Here is a 12,627-nt window from a genome sequence, read left to right on the forward strand (position 1 = left end):
AATAAATAAATAAAAGCATTTGAAGATTTCAGTTATCCCAACTAACAAAAGCATTTTCTTATGTTGTTTTGTTAACGTTCCTATTATGTTATAAAAACGTTATGCCTGAATGTTCTCTGAATATTTCAAATGAACGTTATATATAATATATCTAAAAAAAAAAAAAAAAAAAATTCTGATTGTTAGATAAAACTTTGAGAGAATGTCTCATTTATCATTGTGCAAACATTAGAAGAATGTTCCTTTTGTATGGTCTTTATATATTCTGAAAAAAGTAGTAACACTGTTTAAAAAAATGTTGCAGAAAACAACGTTCAATAAAGGATGTATAAATAAAGTGTTTGTGTGGATATTAAAGAGCAGCTACTTAAAAATATGTTAAAGAAAACATTAAGAGAATGTTCCCGTCATCATTTTGCGAACATTATAGGAAAGTTACTTATGAATGTTCTGAAATAAGTAATAATTAATATAATTTAAAAAATGTTTCAGAAAAAGATGTTCCATGAACAATATATTTCTGTGCACATTATTAAAGACCAGACAACTTTAAATGAACATTCTTACAGGAAGAATGTTTAACCCAGTGAATAAAAGAACGTTTAACTAACATTCTTATTAAGATATGAAAATGTTATTTTGAAACTGTTTTCAGAATGTTTAAAACAACCAGTTTTTTTTCTTAGTAAATGCGAATGTCAGAGAAAACATCAAGAAAATGTTTCATTAATCATTGTGCATACATTATAGGAACAGTTATCTTTAATGTGCTCTCTGAACATCCTGAAACATTTCATAAAATATTTCAGGAAAAAAAGAAATATTCCATGAACGATGTCTAAATAAGGCTTTTGTGCTGATGTTTTGCGAACGTTATTAAAGCCCAGACAACAGTTCTATTAATGTTGCTGGAAGAACATTTTTTTCCCATACATTTGAAAGAATCTTGCCAGAACATTGGCCAATACTGACAGTGACTGATTTTGAGCAGGCTTTATGAAACATGCATATATAACTTTCCAATGTGCAATGGGTCTGCTGTGCAATTTTTACCTTGGTGGTGGATTTCTTGTCCGACTTGTTACCTGTTAAATGTTAAAATATTCAGGATATTACTTTTTGCATGCCTTGTGTATTATACTTATATTATTATTATTATTATAAAAATATGTTTTAAATTTTTTTTAAATTTGCATATTTCATACTTTTCTTCAATATCTACCTTTTGTTCCAGGCATTTTGTCTGCGCTCCAAAGTCCTTGTGTCCTTGTAGAATAAGCAGTACTGAGCCACTGGCATAGCCCTTATTTATGGCCCCAGCCACTGAATGACTCCATGTACGGGCCCCCTTCGGGAAAGAACATGAGGAACAAGCAAAGAGCCCCGTCAGCTGTGCCTCTGCACTGTCCTGCCATGGGCCTCTGCTGAGCTCAGGTGAAATCATGAATGTGTATGTAGCTTTTGTACAGTTAATCCTTTGATTTTGCTGAACACAGATCGATAGTTCACTCCCACAGCTATGAATGTTAGTTTTACCAAGACAATGTTGTATCTTCATTATTTACATAATCAAGAAGTAACTATTGTGTTACACTTTATTTTAAGGTGTCCTTGTTACAGTGTAATTATACATTTAAGTACTGAGTAATGTTAATTAACTGAATGTACTTACTATATGGTTAGGATTAGGGTTGTGTTTTGGTTTAGGGTTACTTGCATGCAATTATGTATAATTATATATTAATTATATAGCAAGCACATATAACATGTATAACAAGGACACCTTAAAATAAAGTGTTACCAAGAATTGTATTGATATGCTCTCTACGCACAAATAAAATAAAATGAACAATAATAGAAATATATGAAATACTTGTTAAAAGTTTTTTGAGTTAGAAAATAATATTTAAAATAATATTTAAATGTGTTTATATATTAATATGGATATTTGTAGTTTGTGAACCTTACTCCAGAGACGTTTGTGATTCTGTTGAACTTCACATTCGAAAACAGAGATATAATGATTTTTCTGATGGCATTTTGATTGACTGATTGTAAATGCACTAAAATACATGTAAAGAAAACTCTGCTCTTTAATGTACATATATGTAAAGTCAGTTTTCGTGGCTAAGTGACACAGCATGACCTGTCCATCTCCAACATCATGCAAATCATAGGGCAGTATTCGTTACGCGCGCCGCGGTGACGTCAATGATGTGCAGATCAGCTGTTGGAAGGGCGGGTCGGTCACGTGATCACGCCAGTCCCTTCAGACAGAATGAACCGGTGAGAGTCTCGCACGGTAGGTGTCCTTTGGAAACGAAATTAAACATGACATTACGTTTCAGTAAGTTTACCCCACTCAGAAATTATTATTAGCGAAATATAGCCACAGGCTAACTGACACGATTGTTTAGGCGGATTGTTAATCGGTGTCTAACGGCTGTTGTTGTTAGCATCTCTGCTAACTGTGGCTAATGCGTCAAAACATTGGTTTAAAAATAAACTATGTGTTTATGCTGTGCACAAATATGAATCATTTTGTTATTATATATTTCTTATACACGTTATATATGCTCACAGTTGCATTGTGCTACTGTGTTGGATGTTTGTACTATTTGTACATTAAACTGGATTAGATTATTTTTTTTTCTTTAATTTGTTTACAAAATATGTTTTAGGACTGTTAATGTATGCTTATAAGGTGTTAATGAAATAACTTGAATGAAATCAAATACGTTCAACATATTTTCTACGTTTGCATGTACTAAACTCATTTAATTCTGCTTTCCAAAGAAATAAAGACTTTAATTGCTATATATATATATATATGTATATATATATATATATATATATATATATATATATATATATATATATATATATATATATATAATTCATTTATATTTACAGAATTATTTATTTCTAAAAATAATTTCATGAACGTTGTCAAGTTAAGATAACTTTTTAACATTTTGTATTAGTAAAATGACAATGCAAAAGCCAATTATTTCATTTTAGAAACAGTTATTTAACTTTATTCTTAATAATAGAACCTAGAATAGTTTCCTTACACTACTGTATATAAATGAATTTTGCACATATAATATGCATCTGCCTTTTTGTTTATGAATATGTATTTATTATATGTGGAGTTTCTCATTAGGGAATCAACATATTTGGGGGTCCTTAACATTAAAAAGTTTGAAAACCTTTAAATTACATTGTTAATTGCATTTATTGTTTATATTAAGGCTTATTAGTGTTATTTTGAATGAATTGAATGATAATGATATTAATGTTGTGACATCTTTAGTTGTTTTATATATTAGGTTTTTTTTCATTATTATTATTTAATTAATGTCTAGTGTATTTGTGTCTCCTGCAGTCTTTGTGTTTCCTGCATCTCTCTGTGTTCGTGGATCTCATGGCTGCTGTTTGGCAGCAGGTGCTGGCAGTGGACGCAAGGTGTGTGCATGATTGTCATTGGAGCAGGACTCCTTTATTTGTATATATATATATATATATATATATATATATATATATATATATATATATATATTTTTTTTTTTTATTTTTTTTTTTCGTATGTACTTTTGATGTGTAGGGCCTAAACGTGTGATGGATTATTGTCTATTTTCTGTCTTTTTGTCTTCTTCCTCAGGTACAATGCTTACCGCACACCTACGTTCCCCCAGTTCCGCACGCAGTACATCCGCCGGCGCAGCCAGCTGCTCCGCGAGAATGCCAAGTGTGGCTTTGAGCCGGGGCTGCGCAGGCAGTATCTGCGTCTGCGCAGTCAGTTGCTCGCCCTGCGTTACGGGCCTCTGTCAGAGCAGAGCAGCTTCAGAGCCAGCAGTGTGCGCAGTTCCCGCACCACACTGGATCGCATGGAGGTTAGGTGCATTCAGAAACAGGGAAAAGGGTTGGAGAAATGCGGAAAGGGAGTTCTGGGCTGAAATATGCCCCACAAAAACAGACAGAGGGCAAGATAGAACATCTATATAGTCCTTGATATAAATAGCAATCGAGATCCAGGTCATTGTGTTGTGTGAGAGCTGCAGTGCATGTAGATTGCGAGCATGAAGGACAATCAAATTGCTTAAACTCATTCATTACTGCCTGCTTTTCTCTTTTTGTGGTCTTTTTTTATCCCCTCTTCTGTCTTTCAATCAGGACTTCGAGGAGGATCCCAGGGTTCAGGGTGCTAGAGGCCACCGGAGATCAGTAAGTCGTGGTTCATACCAGCTACAAGCTCAGATGAACAGGGCGGTGTATGATGAAAGGTAAAGCCCACTAACTTCATCTGACAAATGTTATGAAATGCATAATGTTTTGTGAGAAACTTTGACATGCTTAAAAGGGGTGTAAATCAGATGGTTCGTCATGTCACAATACAATATTGATTCTCATACCCAGCAATACGATATATTTCCATACCTCAAACAATTCTACGATATGATTCAATTTGATACAGGAGTATATTGATCGATATATCAATATTTTGATATTATATATCTATTTTAAACAACCATCTACATTTTTATTAACTCACAAATGCAACCAAAATATAACATTTATATACATTTATCTGAATAAATACATTTATCTGAAATTTGTACATTCTGTACCTCATTTGGGACATTCACAAAAAAATAAAAAATAAAATAGGCCTACCAATTTTTTTAAATAATAAAGAAAATAAATGGAAAAAAACATTCTGGCTGCTACTATGGGCTCAGCGCTAAAATATTTATTTTTTACAGATAAAATAAATATATAAATACAGATAGAAAATAAATACAGTACAACAGCTCAATCTAAAATACATTTTCAGGTAGAACACAGAAATGTAATAAGCTAATCGAATGTAAAACAACTGCACAGTCTCCACTGTATAAATGAAATATAAATTAATAATGTTTGATGTTACAATGGTTATTTAGACAGGAGCAGTGAGCACTTGTATTTTTTCTTTGACAGCATTAGATTTATTATTAGTTTGCTTTCACTTTAAGAATGAAGCACGAATTTAATATAAGTTACTGATACACGTGCCTTTTCTTTCTGAACTGTTTATGTTAAGACATATGCCTAACCGATTGTGTTTACTACGATATTCGCCAAAACGCACATTTTGATGTAATAAGTTACATACATTTGATATGTGAGTTTGAGCAAGAATGCACGTGTTGGCGGTAATGCATAGACAGACATTATGTGAAAATGTGGACAGTGACAAATAATGTGCATGTTTATACTACAGATATCAATATTTTATGTGTGGCATTTGATGCATCATATTGTCAGACATCGTATCGATATATCAATCAATATTGATGAATTGTTACACCCCTAATGCTTAAGCAAAACAGGTACTATTTGTTCAATCAGCATTCCCAAAAATTTGTAAGAAACAAGTAATGTATTTCATTAAGCAAATATGATGTTGGGTGTTATTAATGTAATATGAATAGTTCTTTGGTTATATCTTATGTGTTAGGCCTCCAGGTAGTCTGGTGCCCACCTCGGTGGCAGAAGCCAGTCGGGCCATGGCAGGTGACACCACCCTCAGTGAGAACTACGCCTTTGCCGGCATGCACCACATCTTTGACCAGCATGTGGACTCAGCGGGTGAGTGAGCTGTTAATGATATGACTAAGGGTGGTGACCAACAACATTTACTCTAGTCTATACAAGTTTTTAAAAAACTTTTTATTGATGGTCAGTACCTTAAAGAGCAGGGTGAAAGAATATCAATATAAAGCCTATTTAATTTAAAATTAGTAAATAACAAAATGCTGCATGCCATAGATTTATCAACTTAATACTTACTAAATTAGAAATTAATAATTTGAAAATGAAGCAGTATTGAAAATATTTCATTTTGATGACAAAATGAATAAAATAAATACATTTATACTTTAGACAGCGACTTCTTGATTCTGCAATCTTAGAGCTTGATGCTTCCTTATTTTCCCAAGGAGCATGTGCTCCTAAGTTGAAAAATTAAGGAGTGCATTAAAAAAAGTTATAAAAAGTAAAAAAAAAATATGTCATTACTTTGACACACATGCTCATAAATACATTTTACAGTTTGCAAACATCTGTTTTTAATTGCAAATGTAAGTAAAAAGCTTATACTGTTAAGACCTGAATCCTATTCTAGTAATATATTAGGGCTGCACGATTAATCGAATGCTATTGTCATGCATATCTTGTCAGTAAAGCCGGTTCTGTGATTAATAGTAAATCTTCATCACATGCTTTCAGATGGAGCAGCATTTACTACACAGAGGCATATACCAGAGTTAATAACACGTTTTTACTTAGTCTAGTTTTTGAAATAAATCCTTCTGTGAGATGATGTGGCTTCTTAAACAGAATAAGGCACACAATAATATACAAGATATTTTAAGCAGTGATAAAGACTATATCCATTATCTTGGCATTTTTATATACTTTATTATAATAAAACTTATAACAAAATGAACTCAAACCAAATATTGTAGTAGTAGTAGTAACCTTTTTCTATATAAAAGTCTTGACACTTTAGCGCTGTCAGTATTTGGATGAATGCTTCATCAAGACCAGTATTTTGACCAAGACGTGCCTTTAATCCATCACCACTATCCTGCTTCACTGCATGAACGCAAATGTTTGAAAGTAGCCATTTGTTAGTCTAGGCTGCGGACTCTTGTTTTACATTCTCATTTTATCCTTTTACTATTGTATCTCCTCAGTTCCTCGATTGCAGTTTGCCAATGATGATAAACGCCTCCTTGCCTGCTGCTCATTGGATGGGACATTGTCAATAATGACGTTGTCCCCGCCTCCACCCACTGTAAAGGTGACACTAAAGGGCCATGCTGGACCCGTGACTGACTTCGCCTGGTCGCTCAGCAATGACATCATTGTGTCCACATCAAAAGATGGCACTCTGCGTATCTGGAACACAGAGGATGGACGCTGCATCCGAGAGGTGGCTGACCCAGAGGGCAGTGAGCTGCTGTGCTGCACTTTTCAGCCCATGAACAACAACCTGACTGTGGTGAGGCCAGATGCCAGCCATTTTCGTTTCCTATTTACACCAACATTTAAAAGTTCAGCTCAGTAAGATTCTTCAATGCTTTTGAAGGAAGCCTCCTATGCTTTTATTTGATCAAAGTACAGTAAAAAGAGTTATATCGTGAAATTGTGAATCATTTTTTTTTTTTTGTAAAACTGAATTTTCTGCATCTTTACTCCAGTCTTCAGCGTCTCATGATCCTTCAGAAATTATTCTAATATGCTGATTTGCTGCTCAAGAAACATTTCTTATTATTGTCATATTCTGAAAACAGCTGAGCCAGTAAATATCTTTGTAGAAACCACAATACAGTATTCTTTAGTGAATATAAAATTAGAATTGGATTATTCAAGTTGACAGAATTTTTCTGGCCTGTGTATATGGAATTGTTTATGCTGATGAAACACTGCAGACTGCTGTGACAAATACCATCAGCCCTTTCAGAAATCCTATTAGGGTGTGAAATTAACATGTGCCACCAGCCAAAAAGAGTCATTTGTGTGCAGCGATGGGAAATTTGACTTACCCATCAAGCACCGTGAGGACGACCTATAAAATAGCTCTGCATGACATTTGACAAGAAATGCAATTGTTGGTTTGACTGCATCTCTTATACTTTCTTTTTTACAAGGCTTTTTTTTTTTTAAAGCAGTTTTGTCTCATATGTGAACACTCCAACTAAACTCAGACAGTCTCAGGAGGTGCCATGAGCTTGATTCATTTATAACGTGCATTGTGAATACAAAATCAATTGAAAAATAACTTTTATATTGTTGTTGGATTCACTTGATTACCCATGCATAATTATTTAGAAAAACTGTCGCAAAATGTGAGTATCAAAAATGATGCATCAGGATTTTAAGGAAGGTTTATTTGTTCATCCGTCAGTCATCATTGTATTGCATTGCATGAAATGTTTTGAAACTGCAGAGTTTTGATCATAAAACTAAGCATTTAAAAATTGTTACAAATAGGCCATTAGTAGGTGATATAGAGTGACAAGTGATATTTACCATATATGCATTTATTTAAGTATTCTGCTATACTTTTATAATTATTTCATTGATTTATTTTAAAATCAGAATGTCATCTTACTTTTTGGCCGTCATAAATTACAAATGCATATTGATTGATTTGGATCACTGAAAAGCCATAAATGCAGGAAAAACACACATGCAAACTTTTTTATTTTTATTTAGTCTAAACCATTTGTTTTTATTAATTTGTTTCTTATGTTAAATTGTTTTTTTACAATGCTGAAATATAAAGAAAAATTACTGACCAAGACCAAAAAGAGAGCTACAGATTAGGGCTGCACGATGTGTCGTTTAAGCATCGATATCGTGATGTACGAATCCACGATAGTCACATCGCAGGATGTGCGATGTAGGCTGTCGTAGTTGATCTGTTATTCATTGAAATAAGAAACATTACATGGGCCAGCTGCTCCCCGGCCTTGACGAATGTGATTTGCGGATTAATTGCACAGCTTAAACATTATAGAGTGAAAGTTTATCATTGACAGGACTGAAAAACACATGCAAGTTTAACAAGGCAGAGAGAGAGAGGGAGCGCGCGAGAGAGACAGGGAGAGAGCACGAGAGAGACAGACAGAGAAGTACCATCAATGTTTATAGAAATGTATATGGATTTATTTTGCATGTAATTTTTTTTCTTATGAATATATATGTATTTTTGTTTTGTTTGTTTCTATTCTGCTATGTACAATGCTTTGGCAATATGTACCTTTGTATGTCATGGCAAGAAAGCAATATGAATTGAATTGAGAGAGAGAGAGAGAGACCGAGAGAGAGCGAGCCTTTTTCAAACAACAAGAGTGCTGTCTAGCTCTCGCTCCCTCGCGCATAATTAATCAATTGACACCATGGTGTCAATGTTTAAATCATTTAAAATGAGAATGTAAGTGTGCTCACCTCATTTTTTGTTTGTAGGAAAAAATATCGCAATATATATCGCAGAAAAATAAAATATCACAATGTCATTTTTTCCCAATATTGTGCAGCCCTACTACAGATTGTTTAAAGGGGTGGTGAAATGCTCGTTTTCACTCAATATCCTGTTAATCTTGAGTACCTATAGAGTAGTACTGCATCCTTCATAACTCCAAAAAGTCTTTAGTTTTATTATATTCATAAGAGAAAGATAGTCTGTACCGATTTTTCCCGGAAAAACACGAGCGTCTGGAGGCGTGCCGTGTGGGCGGAGCTAAAGAATCACGAGCGCGAGTAAGCTTTTGCGTTGAGAGCGTTTGGAAGCTGTGACAGCTGTGAAGGCTGAAACTGAACAAGAGCAGCAGCAGCAACGACTCGCTCCGAGCGGGGCTTGAACCCGGGTCTCCGCATGGGAGGCGGAAGCACTAACAAGGGGGCAGGGATATTTTAAGCAGTTTTACTCACCGCATGCGGTTCGAAAACACGATCGTGACCCTTTTTCATTGGGACTGCATCATCCTTAAGAAATAAACGATACGCAAATCCGTCGTCAAACTGGGCCTTGTTTGTAAAACAAGCATCTTCGAAATGCAGGGAACAAACACAAACACTTGCACAACTCCGTTGATGCTCTGTAAAAATAAACTCCATCCACTGGTCCCTTAATGCTGTTTCTTTTTTTTGGTAATCTGTGCAGGGTTGTCTTGCCCTGGCAACCAAAAACACACTCCTTTTGTGACATTTGGCGACGCTCTCGCTCTGATCAGTGAAGTCTGTTGTGCTCCCAGTGCTCTGCTATACGGGAGCGTGCACTCTTCCGGGAGAAGTGCCATCAGGACCCATATAAGGAAATTCCGCTCCATCTAACGTCACACAGAGCCATACTCGAAAAAAACTTTCCGAAACTTGTGACAAACCGGAAGAGGTTTTTTTGGAACAAAAATACTCCTTCAAACGTACAACTTAATTTTTGAAACTTTGTCCATGTTTAGCATGGGAATCCAACTCTTTAACAGTGTAAAAAACTCAGTATGCATGAAATAGCATTTCACCCCCCCTTTAATTTTGTAGTTATTTTATGTATTTCAGTTTAGAATATAAAGTCTTTAAACATCTGTTTCTCATTTCCTACACTGAATCCCATCCACTGCGTGATGATTTTGCTGTGAAGTATTTTCAGTTGATATAATCCATCAGATGTGTCCTTTGTTGTCCGTCCCCAGGTTGGCAACAGTAAACACCACCTGCAGGTGGTGAACATCTCCACTGGGAAGAAAGTGAAAGGAGGCTCCAGTAAGCTCACCGGTCGAGTGCTTTCTCTCTCGTTTGATGCTCCGGGGAGAATCCTGTGGGCTGGTGACGACAGGGGAAGCATTTTCTCCTTCCTCTTTGACATGGCCACAGGTACAACACAAAGCGATTTGCTTGCATAAAGCACGAGTGGAAAATCTGGACAATATAATGTAGATGAGAGTATAGTTACTATGTCCCTGATTACGTAAAGCTAAGGTTCTTTTTCCACAGGAAAACTGACCAAAGCTAAGAGACTGGTGGTGAATGAGGGCAGCCCTATCTCCAGCATCTCAGCCCGCTCGTGGATCAGTCGAGAGGCACGGGATCCATCGCTGCTCATCAACGCCTGTGTCAATAAACTACTGCTCTACAGGTTAGAATGCACTAACATTAGATTGTCACCTTCTCTTGACTGAGGTGATTATTGATCAGTGTGGAACTGGTGTTGATAGGGTCGTGGATAATGAGGGAACTCTACAGCTGAAGAGGAGCTTCCCAATTCAACACGGATCCCAGCCGCTGCACAGCATCTTCTGTCCTCTCATGTCCTTCAGACAGGGAGCCTGTGTCGGTAAGAACGCAATCATCATATTATGGGCAATTTCTGTCTGTTCGGTGTGTTATACATTCACTACTATTCAAATGTTTTGGATTGGCGTGATTTTGTTTATGTTTATGTCACTTATGCTCACAAAGGCTGCATTTATTTGATCAAAAACTACTGTAAAACTACAATATTATGAAATATTACAATTTAAAATAAGGGTTTTCTATTTTTCTATCTATTTTTCATCACTGTCACATTATCCTTCAGAATGGATTCTAAAGGCGTAGTCACATTGCTCTTTGCGTTCCATTGACTTCCATTCAATGAACATTAATTTAAAATGCAGCACTCCAGGAAAGTGGAGGGATCGTATATATTTTAACATTTTGGAGGTATTACAAATATTTTCTGTTTCAGTGTCACATGACAGTGACTTAATGAGATTCATTTTCAGCTAGGATTTTGTCTGTGTAGTAGGGTTGGGCGATATATAAAAAAAAAATTGTATCTCGATATTGTCACATTTTTACGATATTCGATATATATATATATATATATATCTCAACATGTTTGCATTTGTATTTAAATAATAAATAAAACATGATTTTCTTTTGCCCATAAAAAAAAAATATATATACCTTTTTTAGTGCATGCAATTCACAATTTAAACTATATATACAGTATATGAATACCAAAGACTTTTGCACCGTCTCGGTCTATATTATGAAAACTGGTAAATATAACAGTGAAGTTCCCCAATAGTAATTCCAAACGGCCATAGTCTATGTTTCTCTATTCAAACATCGGGGTCGAGTAAGTGCATTTATGCAGCGATCACAATCGCAATTGGGAGATCTTTAAATTCTTGTTAGCTGGCAACCACTTTCATAAAAGCTCTCATAGTAGAGAAGTCCACAGTTACATGTTCCTTTTTAGGGTGTTCGGCGCATTGTTTTAGGAAAGTATGCTTGAAATTGAAATATTCGATATTAGGGTTAAATTAGGGTAAATTTTACATCTTCGTCAAAATTATTCTGATATTATCGCAAAGATTCGATACATCGCCCAGCCCTGCTGTGTAGGCCACTCACTATGTTTTGGGACAAAGCCAGAGTCAGAGAATCCTGCTCTTTCTCTCTTGCAGTCACAGGCAGTGAGGATGCGTGCGTCTACTTTTTCGATGTTGAGCGCAACACTAAGGCCATTGTTAACAAGCTGCAGGGCCACAGCGGGCCCGTCCTGGACGTGAGCTTCAACTGCGACGAAAGCCTGCTGGCCTCTTCTGACACCACCGGGATGGTGATCATCTGGAGACGGGAGCAGAAGTAACCACAGCAACTCCAAGCTTTCGCTACCTTGGCAACAGCATCTTCCTTGCAGGCTGGCTTAAATCATGTGCAATGAAACCTACTGTAAACGTCAAGATGACTGTTGTGTTTTGAGTGAGTCTGAACTGAATCATGTGGACCATGAAAGAAACTTGTGTCTTATCTTTGTTTTAGGGCTGATGTTTCTGTTTCTGTTTTTGGGGGATGTGGTGCTTGTTTGTGAAATGTATTATTCTTTGTGGTCAGCTTAAGAGAGGAGATGTTAATATAATACTTTGTTCACCGTTGTGCATTGTGTGTCTTATAGAGTGAGGGTGTGAGAATGAGAACGTTGAGTCTGCTTGTCACTAAACTTGTGTTCGCTTGCACAATAACACTACTGTATTTATGCCTCGTTGAACTCAATAAATGTAATCACACTAGCTGAATTAAGCTACA

At 35.7% G+C, this 12,627-nt stretch overlaps 1 protein-coding gene across 4 annotated transcripts; it reads left to right on the forward strand.

The window, feature by feature from the left end:
* The first annotated feature begins 2,202 nt into the window (after positions 1 to 2,202).
* LOC113107044 (WD repeat-containing protein 13-like) lies at positions 2,203 to 12,627 on the forward strand. 4 transcript variants are annotated; one of them, XM_026269180.1, is made up of 10 exons: positions 2,218 to 2,302; positions 3,389 to 3,468; positions 3,665 to 3,896; positions 4,177 to 4,286; positions 5,504 to 5,634; positions 6,744 to 7,051; positions 10,245 to 10,425; positions 10,546 to 10,687; positions 10,767 to 10,885; positions 12,006 to 12,627. In XM_026269180.1, the coding sequence occupies exons 2-10, from the start codon at positions 3,428 to 3,430 to the stop codon at positions 12,188 to 12,190; spliced, it is 1,449 nt and encodes a 482-aa protein (XP_026124965.1). In that variant the 5' UTR covers positions 2,218 to 2,302; positions 3,389 to 3,427; the 3' UTR covers positions 12,191 to 12,627. The 4 variants fall into 4 exon arrangements, with proteins under 4 accessions (XP_026124967.1, XP_026124965.1, XP_026124966.1 ...); XM_026269181.1 differs by lacking the exon at positions 2,218 to 2,302 and adding an exon at positions 2,304 to 2,347; XM_026269182.1 differs by lacking the exon at positions 3,665 to 3,896 and having other exon boundaries at positions 2,203 to 2,302.

Source organism: Carassius auratus, chromosome 8 (assembly GCF_003368295.1).
Source record: "Carassius auratus strain Wakin chromosome 8, ASM336829v1, whole genome shotgun sequence".
Classification (NCBI taxonomy): Eukaryota; Metazoa; Chordata; class Actinopteri; order Cypriniformes; family Cyprinidae; genus Carassius; species Carassius auratus.

What these genes read in the sequence shown, in the direction of transcription:
- LOC113107044 (XM_026269180.1), top strand. Translation starts at nt 3,428, where the DNA reads ATGGCTGCTGTTTGGCAGCAGGTGCTGGCAGTGGACGCAAG. An exon ending in TGAACAACAACCTGACTGTG is followed by an intron (nt 7,052 to 10,244) that starts GTGAGGCCAGAT and finishes GTCCGTCCCCAG; the next exon opens with GTTGGCAACAGTAAACACCA. An exon ending in CCTCTTTGACATGGCCACAG is followed by an intron (nt 10,426 to 10,545) that starts GTACAACACAAA and finishes CTTTTTCCACAG; the next exon opens with GAAAACTGACCAAAGCTAAG.